The following is a 21,329-nucleotide window of genomic DNA, read 5'->3' as shown; positions in this document are numbered from 1 at the left end:
CGCCTGGATGTCAACTTTGTATTTAAGGAGTGGTGTCCACTTTGATGGCCACGGTCATAGGTGTACATCAGTTAATAAATAAGTTTGTAGTCTTCTTCTAAACTTGGCTGAACAATGTTTTCCTTCAGAAAAGTTGTCCTTTATTTTTTAAGACTTCATTCGAATTAGCAATAGCACCTGTTCTTCTAAGTGTGTGGTAGAGATTAAATGAGATTGTATTAGCACAAGGCCCAGCATGTAATAGGTACTGAATATATTTGATATCATCATCAACAACATATGCAGTTGTGAAATGTGGGTGTTTGATAATTTGTTTGACCAGAGAGTGAAATTCTGACCTACTAGTGGGGTTATAAAGTTAACAAGTTTAATAGAATGTGTGTATCAGATAGCTGGTGTTAAAGGAAATATATCCAGGGCTTGCACAGTATCTATTTCTTGTATTAATAGAAATCAAGTTTTTAATTTACCACAGCAATATAATAGTAGATGCCCTCGAGAACTACCTACTGTAGGATTCTGAGTACACAAAGCTACCAAGAACTTACTCTGCCTTCTCCGGTTCTACTTTTCCTTCTGATTCATGAGCTGCTTTCATCTCTGCTGCCTAGACAAAAATAACAGTCAGTCAAGTTTTCCTCAAATCAGTGAGTTCATGGTGATGGGCCACATTGTTGGCCGTTTTCATCTCCTTGGTCAGAAGTCCCAATGGCTTTCTTTCTTCATGCTTCTGCTTTGCTCAGGATCATGGAACGTTACGTGTCCTGCTACATACATATCAAGCTACTCTGGAGAGATGCCAAGACACAGATTTCTAACTTGAAAACCTCACTGCCCCGTTATGATTCAACTCAAAGAGAAAACTTGTGCTAGGACACTCAGGGCCCTTGGCAGTGGTCCTGCTGCCCCAAGGGTCAGGGAGAAATGGGACACGGATCATACCTGGTCCAATCCAGAACCTGCTCCCATCAGACAGGACACCTGCCTTGTCTTCAGTTCTCTTACCACCACCCAGTCCCTCTGACTGATGACCGCTTCACTTGGAATTGAATTCAGGCTCCTTACCAAGGTCTACAAAGCCTACATGATCATGGCCTTTCACTCCATTCTCCTCTTGTGCCACTTGATTTGGTAGTTCCTACACCTCAACACTTGGACCTCATTTCCTTTCTTGGGACCTTCCAAATCCTCCCCTGAACCAGGACCTTCACACTAGCCCTATCCTCTGCCTGGAGTGTGACAGCCCTGGCTTTCCACGTGTCTGCCATCCTTCAGGACTTGGTTCAGATGACACCTTTTCAGAGGCCTCCTGGACCATCTTATATATAGAGGGGCCCACATTCACTCTGTAACACATGTCCTTGTTCACTTATTTTAGCATGTGTCATAAGTGGTAATTATCTTATTTATTTGTTGTCTTCTTCCATTAGAAGTTAAGTTCTGTTAAAGCAAAATGTCTCCCCTGTTAACCAATGTATTCCCATATCCTAGGAACACAGCCTGGCATGTAGCAGGCCTTGAATGAGTCCCTATTATTTGTCAAACTCTGTCCATACACTACATCAGGGAGCAAAACAGAGTAAATAAATTAATATTGTAAGAATGCCTATGATTCTGATGCTTCCTTTCCTGACTCGCCAAACCACGGGAGAGTTCTCTCCTGTACATTTCCTTAGCACCTGGCATTCTTCCCTCCTAACAGTCTTCACACTTATACTGACTTATCCAATGTCTATCTTTTCCACTAAATTACAGGAACAACACATTTCTCATTCACCACTGTATTCTCAGAGCCCAAATCAGTGACAAGCACATATTAACTAGTCAATAAATATTAATGTAATGAATGAATAAAAGTTTTCTTTGGGCTCTGATCTCTTCGCACTTCTCTCCATACTCTCTTTAATGATAGAATGATGCTATGAGTTGGATGCTGCAAGAGAGGAAAACACCCGAGGGCTGACCAAGGGCCATCAACCATAACCAAAGGGCTCTAAATTACTGTTATCTCATTCCCTTAATGTAGTTGACTGACTCAATGTCCAAATTTCATAGTGGGTGCATCACAAGAATGAAAATATCCCAAGCACAATAAAACTCACTGGGACGCTGTGCAAAATCATAGGGTATCATCTGGACCTTTCGGGACACTGTAGAAGTATTGTCTCACAGGAAAAGTCTCCTACGCTATACCTGGTTTTCAATGCTTTCGACTCACTGAATGAACTTGTCTACCACGAGAACTAACCTTCTAACAAAAGTGGGGAAGCAAGGTGAGCATCACAGAGCATCATGGTTGAACTCTACAATGTAAACCAAAGACCACTCAGCAGTTACATACAGACAACCATTTAAGTCTCGTTCTCTCCAGACATGGCAAAGCTGGAATTAAAAGATCAGGGTACTTGTAGGAGAGCTGGTGTCTAATACACTGTTGGCTCTTAGGGAATTGGTGTCAGTACTGATTGCAAGATCTAATGACAAGTCTTTTTCTGGGCATAAAGAAAGATGATGGAAACAAATTCTGCTTACCTGTGCTTTCCTTTTCTTCCGTACAGTGCTCTCTAGTGTAGGGGGTTCATCCTTGCCAATAATCTCCGAGAGGTCACCCAAACCCACTTCGGGCCCATGCTTTAAGCCACCTTCTTTCTTTGAGTGGAATTCAAAAAGATCTGACATAATATCTGCATCTCCCTTCTCACCCTTTATGAAGTGTACTAGTTCAGTGGCGATACCTGGCTCAGTCACTTCTGCCCTCTCAGCCTCCATAGCATCGTCATGGATACCAAATTGGGTTGGGTCAGGCATGTCTCCCAGGATTTTGGTCACCCTGATGTTCTTTGCTCCTTCTACCAGGCCCCCTCCAAACACTGTGCTCCAGAGGATCTGAAAAATTCCTCCCAATATGGTGAAGAACAATTGGAATAGCCCCACGAACAACATCCAGAAGAAAGAGAGTAACACCTTCACCAGCTCCTTCACAGTCATCTTTTTCACCTTCCTGTATTGCTTCCTGAGGTTCTTCAGAGTCGCCCGCTTTAAAAAGTTGGCAACATTTCTCTTCACTGAGGCACAGGCCATGGCAAATGCAGAGGCAGACTCAAAAGACTTGTTATCCTCCTCTTCACCCTCAATTTCTAACGTGTAAGAAGAATCTTCATCTTCTTCCTCCTCCTCTTCTGGCCTGTCGGTTGAGTCAGATTCAGAGATCTGAGATGCTAACTGCATTTCAAAGATGGTATCCTCACAGAAGTTCACAAACAGTTCCATTTTTTCTTGCTCCCCACCTTCATTGACAACATCAAAGATGAACTGTCGCTTAGATTCCTTCACTTGGGGCTTTTCCCATTGAGTTCGACTGGATTCACTGATCTCAAAATAAACACGCTCAATTTTCTTGGCCCCACCCATAATCTCAATGCGACCTAGGTATGGTTCGAAGTAATTTAGCACGCTTTCTGCTGGGTCCAACAGACACTTAAGGCGAGAATCATTAGGCATATGTTCGGAGAGATTTGTCAGTAACACTGCCACGTTAAACCCTATGTCCTTGGCCGGCTCGTGGAACCGGTCTACAAAATCAATGTAGTTAAACATGTCATTCTCATCAGCTTCTGCACACGAAAGGAGAAAGTCAATCTCTGACTGTGTGTACTGTTTTTGCCCTTCCATGGCCTTCTGGAATTCTTTTTTGGAGATGATCCCTTTACCATCTGGGTCATATTCTTTGAAGGTGTCTGAGCTGGTTAAGTCTTTAAGTTTCAAGAACATGTCAAAGAATTTCAAGATCATTTCTACATTGGTAGATGACTCGACCAGCGTGTCAACCATCTGCTTGCCAATAGTTCCGTTTACCACATTCCCTGTGAGGCAGGTTCAAAAAGACATATAAATACATCAATAAACCCAAGCCATCGTGTTACTGGTCAGGTAGCTATTGTTAGAAGACTTAAATGCCCAATCAGTCAGCTCTTTCCTGACTGTGATGATTTGGAAATGGGCAGGAGGGAGCAGCAAGCCATAAAGACTACACCAACCACTACGAGCCAAGGGGGAAAGAAACAAAGGGGAGGAGGAGATGGCTACACCAGTGCCTTTTATCTCGCCTGGGGCCCGGGAAGTGGTTCTGTTATCAGATTATTGGGGACATGTCGGGATAAGTGGTGCTCCTTTTATCCCCTTAGACCTCGGAGGGTGCCCAACTAGATGGCTGGCATACACACTGGCAGCCAGATGTACTGAAAAGCAATGGGGAGAGGGAGAGGATAGGGAAGAGCAAAGCTTGGAGGTTTTCCCCAGTTCATTCTGGCTTTCCTATTGACATAAAATGAGTTGGTTTCAGGCTTTGTCCATCAGACCATGTGCCCCTCACTCATTTTTTTGTTGCTGAGAATTTGGCTTTCTAACCAATGTCATATGGCACCATCAATGACCTGCCAGAAGGATAATCTGTGTGGTTAGTACGGTTAGTGCTCGGACCAATTACAGTTGTGTGAATGCCTAGTTATACCAAATAGCCCAACCTTCCAGGAGGGACAGAAGCATCACCACCATGTCCTGAAGGAGATCCAAGAGTTCCTTCAGCAGCTCGATCTGACTGGAATCCTAGAACAGAAACAGGAGATACCCCTGAGCTATCCGATCCCTTCGCGAAGTCCAGGGCAGTGAGCAAGAAGAGCCTGCTCTGGAAAGGTTAGGTGGAGGCTGCGTCATCTTGGGAATGACCTCCCTTCTCATTGCGAATGTGGACGTTGTACCATCCGCTGTTTGCAGCATTGGGAGGCTCATTGTAGCAGGGTTCGGCCAACAGCTCTCCTTTACATTTTTCCTTTTTATTAGCACAATGTGGCAGATATAACACTTGTTGTCCAAAACTACTGAACAACCCAATCCACCAAAGAGCCTGTAGGTATCACTAACAGCTTATGTTATTTTTTATACCAGAGCAATACAAGTGAGCTTTTGGGGAATACTATTGCAATCCAATTAAGGTATCAAGATTATAATCACCAACTGGGTTCTCCTTTTTTTTCTAATGGATTAATTTAGGTTCTGGATTAATTTAGGTTCTCCTGACTCTAGCTGGTGGTGATCTGGGTGCCACTGGTCCCTGAAAATGGTATAAAATTGAGGCTATACCTCTGGGTGGTTTTGATACTAGTCTGTTTGGTTTTAATTTCAGCCTTGCAGACAGGGCATTGCCAAGTTAGCGCTGTATTTATACCCTACGTCACAGAAGGCAGACAATCCTTGGAAGATCTGAGGTGGGCAATCTGAAGGTGGATTAAAAAATGCATCTGGACCACACTTCTTTTACAGATTCCCTCACAAAGACATAGTTGTTTATCTAACCCTTTAAATTTCAGAGGGGTTTCACCCCACCTTTGGTGTGTGTCATACCTATATACAAAGTAGAAATATAGAATATTAAGGCTGGAAGAGACCTCAGAGAGCATCTATTCTGAGTCCCAATATTTCACAGATGATGAAACAAAAAACCAGAAAAGGGAAATGACTTCCTGAAAGTCACCCGTGAGGAGGTGGCGGGACCAGGCTCTTACCTCCGGAGCCTCTACACCACACTACTGCCCAGGCTGGGCTGACACAGGAGTCAGCCAGCTGACGTATCACCCCCAATTAGCAGCCCTCCCGAGAACTCTCTCCTCCCATAAGGCCAGAGTCAAAAGGGGAAAAATGAAAGGGTTAAATAGCACATTCCAGAAGAGAGGAGGCAGATGTGACAGCCTTGAAAATTTTAGGTACACATTATTTAAATTAATGCTGCAAATGTTATTCTAATCAGCCTGAGACATCCTGAAGCTCTCCCTCACGTGTTGCCATGGAGAGAGGCAATCAACTACTACATACACTACATTTATTTGTTCATAATAAATGCTCTGAGCGATTCCGATTCCTCTTGCCAGAGAGATGGGGAGTGAGAAGGAAGGGCAGAGATGGGGAGGAAAGGGGAAGCGAAGGTAAGAGAGAAAGGATTCGTAAATTAAAGAGATAGGCAGACATTTGACAGATCAAACAGGGCTGGTAGATTGTTACGAACTGACAAAGCAGTGACAAGGCAGCAAAAGGAATTAGCATTATAAAAAGCAAATGTTGAGGCAATTATGAAAAGGGTAGGTTGGTAGGACACGAGGAAGGTAGCTGCATCCATGCAAAAGCCTGTCTGGGGCATTCATTTCTGTCTCCCATTTAAACCCATGGTTCTAATCTGCATGGTTTTCCCAGTCATTTCTTCACACAGCCATATCCACAACGGGAATACCAAGGAGTGGGGACTGACTTAGCATTTCACACCAACGGCTCATTGGGAACAGGCCACAGTACCTGAGAAAGTTTCATCTGCATGTTAGCAAATACGTGGAGGAAGCCGACCACTGCGTCCCACAGCCTGCTGTGAGCCAGGCTCTGTTGGTTCCCAATGCAGGGCCCCTGTGGAGAAGTGCACGTCCTTATTTCACTTACACATCCCCAACTGCTCTGAAAGGTGCCCTAGGAAGGGCATTTGACACCAGCTTACGTGAACAGAGAGCTCCTTCCAAACGTCACATGCTTTGTGTTCAATATTTCCCAACATATTACTCCTCCCTCATTGGAGGATCCCTGTGTCTAGCAAAAGCCACTCGGAATTTCACAGGCTGGTGATTTCCAGAGATTTTTTTTTCAGCCTCAGAATGTACTCTTCAAATAAAATCTGACACCGAAGAACACCATGTAAAGAATGAAATGCTCTGGTTGAGACAGAGGTGAAGGGCACCCCTGCCCACTCTCATCCACACCTTGGCTACGAGGGGTTCGGAGGAACTCAAGCATTCCATGGAGCCCAATGTGAAAACCCACTATTATCCGGCAAAGCTACATGTAAAATGCTATGACCACATGGCTATCTACTCAAGTAAAAAAACTCTGAATAATATTCCTAGTGTTCAACTGCTTTTAGGATTTTCTTATCATTAACCTGAACTCTATGTTTTCTGAAAGCCAGGCAGAGAGGGATGACAATTACCAGTTTTCATTTTCCATGTTAATAACCGTGCCTATTATTGAAGATCATTACTGAACCAATACTTCTTATCCTAAACTTTTCCTTATAGTGTATGTGTCTACCCTTTAACCGGGCCCCCAATCACTCTTTGATAAGGAGTTTCCGAAAAGAACACTGATGCTATCTCCAGTCCTAGAAGAGGCTTGGCAGGATTCCCAGGGAAGAGGAGAGCAGGACAGATAGTGCCTAAATCACACAAGCCTGTGTACATTTGCTGTTTGATTCCTAGAAAACTCTAGATTCTGTTTGGAACAAAACCATTGTTGAAAGAAACTCACATTCACCTAAAATAAGTTCCTTTACTTTTTGGTTAAAGTGCTCCATGGGAAATTCTGAAGATTAGGATGGGTTCTGCAGAGAGCAAATCAGATGCTTGTCAAATCTGTTCAGTGATCTTCCCAGGTATTTCACATTCTGTGACACTTCAGATGACTCACCTGTTCCTAGGTTTATCTCCCCATGTTCTTAGAATCCTTGGATCAATCTATCCCTTAAAACCTCCTTTTCAAGTTGATAGTCTTAGTTTTGTGTTTATTTTAATAAGAACATAAGATCTTAGTGTGCCAGCTGGTTCATCATATGGATCTTTAAAACATTTATATAACATAACTGTGACATGGCTACTGATTTTATAGCAAATTATGCCTGAATACATCCTCTATGCCTTTTCATGGTAGCTGGACCACTGTAGCAATGAACAGAGAATGCTGTGAACGGAAAAAGAATGTTCTAAGTTCCTGACACTCGACCTAAAATTCGCTTGTAGAGTTAACCGCCATTGCACATAGTTTATGAGCTTCTGGAATTATCTTTTCCATAGAGTTAATTTCTGACATATTAGTAGGATCTCATGAATTGTTTTTCATCTCAGGGCTCAAAGTAACATCATCTATCCCTTTATTCCTTCATTCTATTAGTCATTTCTGTACTCCTCTCTCCACTCTTATTGAACGCCTATGATGCGCTAGACATTGTGCTAGAAATGAAGGATTTTAAATTGAATAAGAAGTTTTCCATCTGCAGAAAGTTTTCGGTCTGGGCGGGGAAGCAAAAAGTAACTAGAGAAATGAAAATAAAGTGTGATAACGCTATGAACAGGTCACAGTGGGGGACCATAAACCCTAGCTTCTCACGGAGTGTAGGTACTATTGGTTCCTAGTTACAGATAAGAAATATTGTCAGCAATAGGGCTGGATGCACAGTCCACATGTGCATCCAAATATTCTCTAGGGAATTTAAAATATGGGAGTGTCAACATGTTCTCTTTGTTTTCAAGCACGTACTCTGTCGCACATACCTGGATGTATTCTGTGAGAGAATTGAAAATCTGCTTGGTGACCACCAGAGCTTTGGAGAAATTGTGCTGTCCAGATTCATCAATGATGTCCTTCCCTGAATAATACCAGTAGAAATCACTGATTGATTCCTAAGGACAAACAAGTAGAATTTAGTATTTCTCAGGCTTCGGTCTGTGTAGTTAAACTCAATGTTAGGGAAGAATACAAGAGAGTCCTATGTCTCCATGACCTCTTTGTCATGCCTAGCGAGCCAGTCACACTCTCCTGGCTAAACTCAGAAGACGTACACTATGTGCAAAGCCTTACAAGGGCACCCCATTTGGGTCCTGGTGTCTCTTGCAGGACAGAACGCTGCCCTGAGCCCTCCCTTCCCAGGACTCTGTGAGGAAGCAGAGCTAGTGGGTCCCTAGCATCTTTGAAGTACAGATATTCCTCCGCAGGCAAGAACAGATAGGAGAGAGGACAGCGGTCAGCGGGGCTGCGGTGACTACGATATAGGACAATTTATTCACAATGAAAAAGGGACATTAAAAATAATTATGATCATCAACCAAATAATCATCATAACAGCAACAATATAATAGGTAACACTGCAAGCGCCAGACATCGTTCTGAGCACATTACACATATTAAACCTCTCAGTCTTTACTGTCACCCTATGAGACGCGTCCTACCTATTTTACAGATGAGAAAACTGGAACACAGGGAGGTTAAACGGATTGATTGCCCCAGGTCCCAAGCTGGTAAGTGGCAGAACCAGGATGAAGAATCAGCAAAGAGAAAAGAGGATCCTCTCTCATGTTTGTGTACATTTTCTTGCTATTATTTGGATTTTCCTTCAAACAATTAAAGCAAGTGACTTCTCAACACTAAGAATGTGTAGACTTGTTTAATTCCCACAACTTTCTGGAACTCTTTCTCCTAGTGAATAATCTGTTCTCACTCACAGGTTGTTTTAAAGCTGTGGGGCATTGCGGCTAGGTTTTCACTGGTGAAAGTAAACCAGCATTTATATTAGATGATGTGGCATTTAACCATTCCCCCCACTTCAGTCTTCAAATATCTAAAACACTTTTTTGGTACACTAGATCCTCAAATAACTTTGTTTTGTTCCATGTTGTTTGCTTGTAACATTGATGAGATGTCCTAGGACCTTAACTCTTGCTTATGCCAATTAGCGTATGGTAAAATTGGTTTCATTACACATCGTTTTACTTGCAGTCGCAGAACCTACTGACAACATTAACTCAGGACTTACTGTATTTGACTTCCCATAAGTGTGTGTGTATAGATTACAATACCTCCCCTACCGGGGCTTGACTGTATCCTGGGCCCTTCCGGCCCCTGTGTAACTAACTGTTTTCAGCTTTTGTAAGTACCTTTGAGAAGTGCCACCATTCAGGGCCCACACACCTGAAGACGCAGAAGGTAGTCCACGGTGCTGATGATGACATTCACGGTGGTGGTGTTGCCCATCTGAGTCCGCAGGAAGTTCTGAAAGTCTGACAACACCAGGGCTGGGTCAGAGCCTGTCCCGTCATGCCTAGCGAGCCAGTCACGCTCTCCTGGCTAAACTCAAAAGACGTACACTATGTGCAAAGCCTTACAAGGGCACCCTCTTTGGGTCCTGGTGTCTCCTGCAGGACAGACCGCTGCCCTGAGCCCTCCCTTCCCAGTGTCAACAGAAATGGGACCGAATGAGCCCCAAGGGACTTGACAGAAAGGGTTGGGTGTTTCGTTCCACCATGTGAAGATTCTGGAAGCAGTTTAGCCTTGGTGGTAGTAAATAACGTTAGCCTTGGGTTAAAGGTGATTTTGCATAGGGCTTCTTCTTGAGAATGAATGAACTGTTGTCCTTGAGTTAGAACTTGGTTGTACTGCATGTGGCAGCCTGAACTGAATCACAGTTTTGCACCTGAATGATAAATCAATCTGTTCCACTTACCACTGTTATGTCCTTCACAAAGTAACTGTAGGAATCTAAAGAGATCGCGTGTAAACTCGTCATTCTGGAGTACTTTTTCACCTTGAAAACAGAGAACACTGGTGAGCATCTGTTTGCTTCCTAACCTAGAACACTTGCCCATGCAAAAGAAAGCAAAAACGCTAACGGAGCTGTCCCAGAATGGTTTGGAAGGGGAACTTTGGATGAATGCTGATGAACCTGATTAACTCAGAACTGAGGCTGCAGGACACAATGACCAACAAAGCTAAAATATTCAGCCCCCAGATGTAACTGTAAGGAAAACAACCAGGCTAGTGGCAGTAATGGTTCACAGTCCATAACCCATGCTCTATGAATGGAAGACTCTTCTTTAATTAAGCATCAAACTACTGAGTTAAACTTGACATGCAGCCACCAAGCCTCAAATGTGTTGGAATCGAGGCAATTACATTGGGTCTCTTCGGATGCACACGTGGTAGGAACTCAGGCCAGAAACTCAAACTTACCACGCTCACGAACAATGACTGGTGATAAGAGAAAAACAGAATACAAAGTAAGAACACCATAAACACTATGATAAACTGTCTTTAGCTAAGGCTGGCGCTATGAACACATCCAGACTGGACGCTGGCTTTATCAAAGCTACTGATGAAAATATTTTGCTGAAATGGAGCAAGTCCTTGCAGAGTAAGACGTAAACAGGGGCTCTAACCAGAAATAGTTAAGACTGTAATGAGGGAGAGTGGCCTTCACATTCATTAGTTACTTACGTGTTCCTTCCTCAGTAACCATCCCCAGGCCTTCAGCTTTATTCTGCCTCTCAAATGCATTCAAATCAAGGACACTTGTAATAGACAAAAGAAAGCAAGGGTGAGGGCTACACACACTGAGAAAATGGATTTCTAACGTCAATGTACCTATTGACTAAGAATATCCTGTCCCTGTATTGTCATAAATGCACTAATACATCACAGTGTGTTTGAGAGTCCAGCGGTTCCCTGGGTTTGTGCCAGGCATTGATGCCCAAGGATACCGGGAGCTCACAGACCTTGTCACACACGGGGAGGATCAGAAATACTTATGGTGACTATCATTGTTTGTTCAGTTTGAGTCCTTGCTTATGGATGAAGATTTAGAAAGGCTTCCTAAATAAAGAAGGAACAATTTGTTCCTAAGACTTTTCAAGGGCAAGTTTGCTTTAAACTGCACTAAGTAATGTTCACCTCCCACATTTGCCGACTTTCTCTAAGAATCACAAGGAATTGTTGCTTTTAGTGCTTAGGATAAATACTGATGGCGAGAGCTACAAATTTCCAGATTTTGAAGGGCCACACCTTAGGATTCCTGGGTCATTCAGGAGGTGAGATTAATCTTTCTAGAGGTAATGGTGTCCCTAGGTGTGCCGGAACCTATGACAAGTTGGTGTTCATTTTTGTCCCAACTTTCCTCAAACTTCTCAGTCACAGCTACCATCAAATCCTACTTAGTCAGGAACCCCTAGTACAACCACAAAGCTTAGTAATGAGGACACTGTATGATTTTATTTCCAATTGGGGCTCATTCTACTTCTCTAACAGACTCTAATTCCTTCCCCAGTTGGAAGGTTTCACAGAATATAAGAACATAGGTCTCATAAGAATATTGCTCTTAGGGAAGCTTTTGGTTGAATCCATTAAGATTCTGCAAACCCCTGCCTTCCTTTTACCATTGGGCAAAGGAAATGACCGTCAGATAGGAAAGACATTAGGGAAAAATCCAGCACTTCTTTCCCCCTTTTAGGAGTCACAAATGCTCTGTAATTTAGATGAATTTTAATAAGAAAACAGTAAAAATTCCTATTGCCATCTTGTTGGTTCTTCCCAGATTCTGCTGTAAAAAGGGTTTCTTCAATAACATAAAACTATCCTTCCATTTTGGTTTTGCTGTCAAGGGAGGATAATATGGAAATAGGACTTCTGGACATAGCTTCTTTGAAGCAGCACTTCTCCATTCAAAACACCCGTTTCAAATGTTTTATTTTCTCCAGTGCATAAATATTTTACAAATATGTATTATTTTTATACTCAGCAAAAAAACCCCAAAACATTAAAATGTCTTAAAACTTGTTAGAACTCAGTTGGCCTCTAAGGTTACGTCACCTGTCCCTCCATTATAAATGAGTTTCACATGAACTAGATAATTATAACTTTGATTTCTTTCAGAATGAGTTGCAGACTGTTCAAAATACATGTGGACCTTAGAGAGTGATTTGACACTTTTCTTGGAAAGATTTCTAGCTCATTTCTGAAATGAGCAAGTATGGTATCCTTTTGACTTTTGGTTCCATATTGTTTGTTTGTCAGAGAGTTCAGCCACCAGGGGAGGCTTACCCAACCTAATAATATGCATGAAAAGTTTAATGCTTTGTTTTTTAGGCTATGTGAAAATGTTCCCATGTTAGGATGTAGCGCTGTCAAAATGGATGTGTCAAAATATGTACCCACCAAAATACCTCTTCAGGCTCAAAGACTAGTTAGGATAAAGATGAAGAAAGTGCCTACGGGATCTAATGAAAACGTAGCTTTGAGTCCCAGTGAAGTGCTCCTCTTCTTTTTAATTCTTTTCTGGTTTGACTTTTATGAGCATATATGTTTAGGAGAAACTCATAGTTCTGAGGATAACAACACAACAACAAAGGAAGTGAGGGCAATTAAAAGGCCAAACGCGATATGTGTGTGTGTGTGTGTGTGTGTGTGTGTGTGTGTGTGTGTGTGTGTCTAATAGAGATCACATGTTCCCCTCTGAACACTATTTGAGTATCATCTTGAAGGCTGGAAGAACTACACCTAGCCTCTTTGCTTTCTCAATACTTCCGTGATAAGCCAGTTTATTCTATAGCCCTCCCCATCCCATTTCCGTGTCCCTTGAATAGCGAAGAGTTTTAAACAATGCCGTGAGTGGTTTTCCCTTATTTACCTGCAAGACTGCATAAGACCAGAAAGGCTTTGAAAGAATCCAGCATCCTTTTTCTCCTTTAGGTAATCTAACATTTTCTGCAAAGGAGACACATTTGAAAAGGAAAAGCAATGGACACTACGCCACAAGCACCGACCCTCCTATTGTAATGGAGAAGCGGCAAGTCCTAGCCACACAGGCACACTGAGTCCGATCCAGGGCCGTGGGCTGTGACCCTGGGTAAGCAGGTCACCCTGTGAGCCGCACGTGGACTTAAACCTGCCGTGTGTCTGAGCCCCACCCTCTACTTACAGAACCAGAATCATTTAGGGTGGACATTTTATTTAACAAAGGCCCACGGGTATTTCTGTTAGGGCAGTACGGTAGATCTTTGACATACATACATTTACTGTTTGACGTCGCTCCTATCTGGGAACAAGCGCCCAGAGCACGATCTAGTTGCTGAGGTATAATCTGAACAGCTCGTGTCATGAGTTTGACACACTGAACAGGAGCTCAGCCAGTAACGAGCCTCGCTGAGAGCTCAGTATCTCTTTCACAGTCAGACTTTGTTTCCTCTGTTCTCTGTTACAGGACAGGCAGGAACTTTGCCTGGCATAATAAAAATTCTGTTTGTCAGAAAAAAAAAAAAGGCCCTGCAAGAAAATCAACTGATGGTGTCGTGATAGAAGAGAACAGAAAGTGAGGGGTGTCTTAGAAAATAGCAGTACTTAATGAGAAATTTGTTTGGGATGAATGAAAGACTGGGAAAAATTATATTCATTATGGTAGTTAAGAACTTGGAGATTCTCATAGGCCCTGGGATATGACCCTCACGAATGCTAAGAGTCTTTGAAATGTCACTTTCCTGTGCACACAGATGCTTTTAGCTAGAGCCCAGAGTGCCCAGGAAACACCAGTATTTTCCTGTCTGCTGCAGCCAGTTCCGACTCAGATTGTTGCATGAATTCCATGTGCCAGGCACTCCGCTCTATGCTTCTGTGTGCTGTCTCATTTAATGCATGGTGGCAGGGGTTTTTTTTGCATTACTCACTGCTATGCTCTCCACTGCCAGCACAGAACCTGGCCGTACTGCATAGTCAGCAATCACTAAACAATTGTGAATGAAGAAATGAGTGAACAAATGAATGCACAAATAATAGGTGTGTGGGATTATGAATCCCACTTCACGGATCAGGCTCTTTGTTACAATAAGGCGGCTACTTAAGTGAAAAGGTTGAAATAAAAATTTAAGGCTTAGAAAACTTCCTCTACGGCATATTTATGCAAAAAAATCATTTAATGATGAAAAACATGAAATGTTTTTCTCTTCAAACCCTGGGTAAACCCTCTTGATTAAGTACACATTTGTCTGCCGACGCCCAGCCTGGTTTTATCTGTGCTCCCAGCTACTCTGATATAATTGGCCACGAAGGACAAACACCAGTAAAGGTGATTCTGAGTGGCCCCTCTGCAGCAGAGTCCACACCTCTTCCCAGAAGTGTGACAGATGTCAAGTGGGAATACCTCGGAAGTCTGCACCATCTCCCGTGAGCCCCTATTACCTGTTGCACACCCGCGTTGCCTCCATTCAGGATGGCGATCCCCAGCTTCAGAGTCTCCACCACCATGGGGCTCATCTCACCTGCCGTGGTGAAGATTCGATTGAATCACCAAGGAAACAGAGGGTAAGTCACACCTGGGCTTTAGCAGGACTCTTTAATAATGACTTCAGGTTGCAGTGTGACAGCTCTGTGGTAGTTACAGGGGCCCATTCAGAAACCACGGAAACCACCTTTGCTGGCGCTTATCATCTGAAGGACCATCTCTGCGGCTCCACGCTCATGCAGCCGAGCTTGCTGATAGAGAGTTTTCTGCTTTTCCATTTCTTTCTCCTGGATAAAACACACAGGAAAAGATCTGTCTATGCTCAGGGAATTCACGGTGGTGAGGTACGTTGAGAGAGATCATCTTTACTTGCCTAAGGAAGGCAACACACATAAAGCAGATCTCTGAAGTTCATTTTCTGATGCTACCCAGCTTTCCAAAAGTGGCTGCCCATAATGCACTCATAGTTTGATGAGGAACTTTCCACTTTTTGTATGAGACTCCATTCCCCTTTTATACTGTAATTATAGGAAGTGATCACAGGTTCAAATGTGTTTGTTTCCAATGTTCTGTCACACAAGGAAACCTGCTGAGGAGTCAACAGGAGTCTGTCTGTCTGAAAATAGAGAACACCCTAGACTTCTAGACTTCTCAGACCACAGTTAACAGGGACTCTGCCGGATATGGGATACTAGAATGTCAAGGCTTTCCAGAACTGTAAGTATAGTCATTTACTTCTACTGTGGCATACTTTATCAATACAAGGGTACAAATCAACTCATTTTTATCTTGGGAGATTGAATGCCCTGCACTGCCTCAGAATAAAAATAGCTATTATCACATTTGCAGAATAGTAGTGCAAAAACCACCCTGTGTCTCCATGGCCTTGCGGTGTCATTTTGGGGTGTCTGAATTTGCCCTTCTATGGCCCCTGTTACTATCAAACTTTCCCAGAAGAACAAACATAATGGGGTGGTTTGCTGACTGACTGGCTGCCTGCTTCCCTCGTCAGGCAGACAACAGAACCACGGCTAACGGGTGTGCTTCACCCAGGCAGACATGTGGGTTCTACCACCAGATACACATGGCGGAACCACATGTCTCACGTCAGCACCCACCAGTGAAGGTCCTGCACGTGGTTGGCTTTGGAGGGTGACCCTGTCTTCAATCTTCCTGGAAACTTACTTCAAATGTTTTTTCCTTGTCTTCCTCTTCTTCGTCGTCTTCCCCACTCTGACAGCTCTGGGTTCCATGGTGCAGGCACAGGACGAGACAGACAATCCAGTTAAAGGTGAACCTGATAAACAAGACTGCACGGGGCCGGGGCAGGGGATGGGATGTAATGCACAGGCACCTAGGGACCTCAGCGCTTTGTAAAACCGAGAACACTTTGGCCACCGCAGGGTAGCATTCTACTCTAAGTGCCACCTTTGCAGCTACCAAGGGGTTTGGAAACGAGAAACGGGAACACCGAGCTCACAGTCGGGGGACTTGTCTGATTCAAGCACAGGCCTGAACTTTTCGACCTAATAAAGTTCTGCTGGAAATTGAGAGATAGGAGTTCAGGGAGTTGTCCTTTTCTAAATAAGCACCAGCTTGGCAAGAAGAGCAGAGTCATTTGGGGATGTGAGTCCCCAAGTACCCCTTCTCATCATGACCCTGTGGTGTACCTGGTAAAGGAACGGGTGCCCCTGTACCCCAATGTATTCCCCTTCCCGCCTGACACGACGTTTTCCCATTTAAGAAGGAGCAGTCCCCTTAAGCACTCAGCATTCCAGAGGCCACCATCCTTCTACGTGACACAGAAACAACATTTCTGGTCACTCTGCCTCTTCCAGAACACTAGAACCTCCCACTAGTTTCTAAGCCTGCTTCCAAATGTACTGAACTTCCTTCACCTACACTTGTGTTTGAACTATTGGACATGTTCTGAAAATTGAGCGGAAGCGCAAGGGCCATCTGTAGGCCTAAGCCCTTTCGCTGGCCTAGAACGGCCATGTGAAGCCGGCCACTAGCACCCAATGTTCCTGCAAAACCTCGAGGTTTCCTTAGAGGAGGGTAGAGTGGTTTACTAATGTCACTCGTATGGCACATGAACGGTGTCCTGCCGGGAGCCCACGTCATGAACGAATCCCAGGCCTGCTGCTCAACATGACAGGTTCTGTGGGTCCGAAGAGGTCTAAGGGAAGACAAAGGCTGAGATAACGGGCAGAAAACCCAGGTATACCTTGGCCATCATGCTGGAATAGGAGGTGTACAGAGGGTCATCTTCCAATTTGCTGGAAAGAATGGAGAAAATATTTAGCGGGCTACCTTCAGGACCCAGCGGAAGAGACTAAGAGCCACAGCACTCTTAAATTATAGGTACTAGTGAGGTAAGAAGAACCTCCTTCTCCCATCCTGGTTCTTAGAAACCATGCTGAAAGTCTGCATCAGCACTGGCTTCACTCAGAATCCAGGGCTGAAGGTTTCAGGCTGCTTGATCTACAGACGCAGTGTCTGGCATGACGAGGCGAGGGCTGCTGCCTATGGAGCGCCCCTGGATGTTCCCTGGTGGCCAGCAAGAAGGCAGCTGAGAGGTGGCACCCCGTCTCCAGGCACTGCCCTCAGTGAGAGAGAGATGTGGGGGCAGCCGTGCCTGGGGCCTGGGAAAAGCAGGAGGCCCCGACGGTGCTGACCTCCTCTCCGTGAGCGCATTGCGGCTGAAATGGAGAATGATCTGGTGAAGCGGGTCTGGTTGCTTTTCCGTCTCCTCCTCCTCCTCCTCTTCCACCTTGGGCGGTTTCTACACAAACCAATGCAGACAGGTTTTAGGTATGGATTTCCGTACGTGCTGCACAACTGCATGCGAACAGAGAGAAGGTAAAGCGCAAGGCAGGGAGAGCATCAGACTAAAAGCACAGAGAGAAACCACTATGTCGTGTGTTTATTTCAGGACAGAAGCCCTAAGGATGCAAGTTTGGGGATATAAATGTGTAGATATATATATATATATTTTTTTTTTTCAGCCAATCAAAGAAACATTCCTATTTGGGGTTAAAATAAAATGAAAGGAAAAGCCAAAGCCTGAGGAGCTCCAGACCCCAGTCAGCAGAACTCTCATGCAAGCTCTGGGCACCCGAGTTCAGGAGGGAAGCCCTGACGAGTGACCCGAGAACCCGGATCTCTCGGCCAACACCGGAAATGTCTCTTGGAGAATGGGGCTGGAAATCGGGGTGGGGCAAGAGTCACACAGTACTGGGCCACCTGGGGGCTGATACTATTTTAGACTCAACCTAGCTAAACATTTCTCTTTCCTAACCTCACTCCTGATTTAAAAAATCTTGTTCCTGAAAGATGCCGTCCGGGAGCTACAAGCCTTGCAGCTTCTCCTCTTATTGAATCTTTTCTCTATCTCCTTTTGCAGAAAGGCAAATAGCAGCTGATGTGAGAGGTAATGGTGAGTTTTCTAGTACAGCTAGCAGGGTACGCTGTATTCAGTAAATGGGTGAGACCTGCATCGGTTGTGTGAATGGTTCAGAAGAAGGGGAGGGCTGCAAGGAGGCTCACTGTCAACTTCACACTAATCAAGAGACTGGGAAAAACCAATGAAATGTCTTTGTCACTGACAGGAATATATGAAAAGAACGGAGGGTATAAAGACAAATGGAATAAAAATGGGGGAGAAAGGATTAAAGGAAAAAAGATGGGTAGAGGAAAAGAAACGGGGGAGAAAGGGAAAGATAGAAAAAGAAACAAATATGGGGAAGAGTGAATGTGAGAAACAGGGCAAGACTAATCAAAACAGTAAGGGATAAAAGTCAGAGAGAGAGAGAGAGAGAGAGAGAGAGAGAGAGAGAGAGAGAGAGAGAGAGAGAGAGAGGAATAAGAAGAAAGAAAAAACCAAAAACAACCATGTGTTGTTGGCCACAGGAAAGGAGGCTTTCTTTTCTTTCTGAACCAGGAGGAGTGAGGCACTGTGGTGCCATTTTAAGTAGTTTGGAGCATGAAGTCTGTTAGAGACAGGGCACATGACAAGTTTTCTGAAGGGCCAAATACAGAAATGTGAGATGCAGGAAGGAGATTTTAATGTGCCTTCCCCAAAGCAGAGTTACTGGCTAGAAATGCAGGGCCTTGGCTCGAGCGGGTGGCCTCCTGCAACCAGTGGTGCTCAAAACTTAACTCAGGATGAACTTTCCACGGCATGGCTGTGTGTCCCAAGAGGTGTTAGCTGTTAATGATGATGATGAGGATGGTAAGAGTACTAGCGCCTCCAAGTGAAATTCATCCTCTGGCTCTTAGGACCATTAGCAGGGCTTCCCCTGATAATTTATACCGTTAGTTCCTTTCAAATTTACAAGCTCGATTCTTTGTGAATCTTTAACTGTTATAAATGCACACACAGGAATACAAAAATCAAATTCATTCACACCCATATCTGCTCCCAGTTGAGTCAGTACTTACAGCCAAATCCTGTACTAGTTTCTCTTCAAAGGAATACTCCTCTGTTTCTATCCAAAATCTCTGATAGCCATGGAGGAAGAGGTTAATAGAGCGGTGCCTGAGCGGAAGGGGTGAGAGTGAGGTCAAGAGGGATCCATGGGACATCTTATTTTAGTCTGCGCGATTAACGGTTAGTAAGCAGGACAGACTTTTGTACAATTCTTATCTTCTGATTGGTCAGGGCAGGCTTCATTTCGAAGGGAAGCATTTGTTTCAAAGAAACCAGAACCCTCTACCATGGTGCTTCCTGAATGTCTGGAACACCTTCTGAGTGAACTAACAGTGGTTAGTGGAAGACCCGTAGTGGAAGGTGACAGTGGTTAGAAGGGAACCTACTCTGGTCTCACAGGGTCTTTATCACATTTCCTCTCTAACGTGAAATAATTCACTCGGCCAAGGAACAGTCCAGAAGTATTTGCTTAATATGGTAACTTGGTTTTTCCTTTTGGCCAATCACCTCTCCAGCTGACGGAGACTAGGTTAAGGCACCTTGGAAAATCCTGCTAATGGTGAGTGGGTTAGTCGCAGATAAACTTGAAAAGAGTAAAGTGTGGCTTCTTTACAGCGGCCTCCAAGGAACCACACCTGCAAGGTGCTCCAGGTTTTACTTCGGAAGGCAAAGCTTAGATGAGTGGCACTCATTAGCGTAACACCTGTGTGTGTCGTGGTTCTAGCTGTGGCCCTGCGGTCTGGGAATACTAAGGACTGGCACAGGCCACTCACTCCCTATAAGTCAGCATTGATTTCTGGGAATATTAGCCACTGGGTAGCAGTTAATTGGCTATTAAATGTGAGGAGCGGAGTGAGGAGGGAAGGCAAGAAAAGGAAGATGAAGGTCAAGACCACAACAATCAAGACCTGGTCACGGTTTCAGGAAGAATATAGATAGCCCTTGCCATCTTTCTTCAAAATCTGACCAATCAGAGTCATTTTAAAAAAATTGTACAAATCTGTGTTTTTATGGTAATGTTAAATCATGGTCAAGAAAGGAGGAATGTGCAGAGAATGAACAGGTCTCTCCACAGGTTACATTACCATTAAAATGGGTATAAGCCTGTCATACTGAGTTTTTTCATTAACCTTTTCCAGCCAAACCCGTTGAAAGGTGCTCAGGAAGAAATTGCTAATTTTGTGTCTGGAGAAAAGCATACAGGTTGTCTTTTAAAAACTAACATCAGAGAAACAGTTTCTGCATCACAAAATAAATCCCTTTAGCCCTTTAGTTTGGAAGACTCCATGCAGTTTAGATCAGCACAAGATGGAGGAGAGGTGTGGTCTCTGCCATCAGCTCCTTAGATAGTTTTTGTTTTGGAGTTATGGAATTTCCTTACAGTCCTCCATGCTAGGGAGCAATCCAGGGCAAGCCCCCAAAACAGCAGGGTTAGGGGGGTGAGTGGCCACGTTTCATCAAGGGCATAGTGAATTCCTGCACTTAGGATTACCCACACAGGGGTGAACTGCTGAAGGAACAACCGGAATATGAAAGGATGGTATTAACATTTTCAGTGGATTTAGGAAAAAAAAAAAAAAAGCTTGTTTTTGAGAGATGTTTTTGAGGACCAGTCTGCCTAACTGGTCCTGGAGACATGTGCTTAGAACCGAGCCCTTCTGGAAGCCAAATTAGCAAAACATCAGGCATAAATCTACCAGGGGGAAAGTGAATGCCTTCTGATGTTTCACCACTTCTGGAAAACAGATAGAAATCCTATCTATGCATTTTTGCTTTTTCTACCAGGCTACGAATTTCGCTTTTTTTTTGCCAGGACTTCGGCAACCTTCATGCCCGTAACAGCTTGATTTAACTTTTCAGCTTTTTATTAATGAATGCCGCTTGATTCTGTGGTGCCCGACCCCCTTCCAAAGACACTCCTCTGTTTTCTCGAGAAACCTGTAGAAGCAGGTATGTGTCTCAGAGGCCTTGATTCTCCACCATCTTCAAAGATCTTCACTAGGAAATCTCAGTTAGTGAGTCGGCTCAGGACAGCGTGACAGGACACTGGAC

The 21,329-nt window shown here is 44.0% G+C and overlaps 1 protein-coding gene across 1 annotated transcript in view; it reads right to left on the bottom strand.

The window, feature by feature from the left end:
- The window catches only part of RYR3 (ryanodine receptor 3), a 479,789-nt gene that overhangs the window by 21,867 nt on the left and 436,593 nt on the right, over positions 1 to 21,329 (bottom strand). Inside the window, exons 74-89 of the mRNA XM_033107698.1 lie at positions 19,289 to 19,385; positions 17,524 to 17,630; positions 17,073 to 17,124; positions 16,031 to 16,087; positions 15,033 to 15,132; positions 14,803 to 14,882; positions 13,259 to 13,335; positions 11,074 to 11,147; positions 10,810 to 10,827; positions 10,304 to 10,384; positions 9,772 to 9,860; positions 8,358 to 8,486; positions 6,343 to 6,447; positions 4,524 to 4,605; positions 2,533 to 3,863; positions 549 to 607 (exon numbers count right to left, since the gene is read on the bottom strand). Coding sequence (XP_032963589.1) covers positions 549 to 607; positions 2,533 to 3,863; positions 4,524 to 4,605; positions 6,343 to 6,447; positions 8,358 to 8,486; positions 9,772 to 9,860; positions 10,304 to 10,384; positions 10,810 to 10,827; positions 11,074 to 11,147; positions 13,259 to 13,335; positions 14,803 to 14,882; positions 15,033 to 15,132; positions 16,031 to 16,087; positions 17,073 to 17,124; positions 17,524 to 17,630; positions 19,289 to 19,385 — 2,538 coding nt within the window. The remainder of the gene's footprint in view (positions 1 to 548; positions 608 to 2,532; positions 3,864 to 4,523; positions 4,606 to 6,342; positions 6,448 to 8,357; positions 8,487 to 9,771; positions 9,861 to 10,303; positions 10,385 to 10,809; positions 10,828 to 11,073; positions 11,148 to 13,258; positions 13,336 to 14,802; positions 14,883 to 15,032; positions 15,133 to 16,030; positions 16,088 to 17,072; positions 17,125 to 17,523; positions 17,631 to 19,288; positions 19,386 to 21,329) is intronic.

Source organism: Rhinolophus ferrumequinum, chromosome 6 (genome assembly GCF_004115265.2).
Source record: "Rhinolophus ferrumequinum isolate MPI-CBG mRhiFer1 chromosome 6, mRhiFer1_v1.p, whole genome shotgun sequence".
Taxonomy (NCBI): Eukaryota; Metazoa; Chordata; class Mammalia; order Chiroptera; family Rhinolophidae; genus Rhinolophus; species Rhinolophus ferrumequinum.
This window is presented reverse-complemented; position numbering and strand designations above follow the sequence as displayed.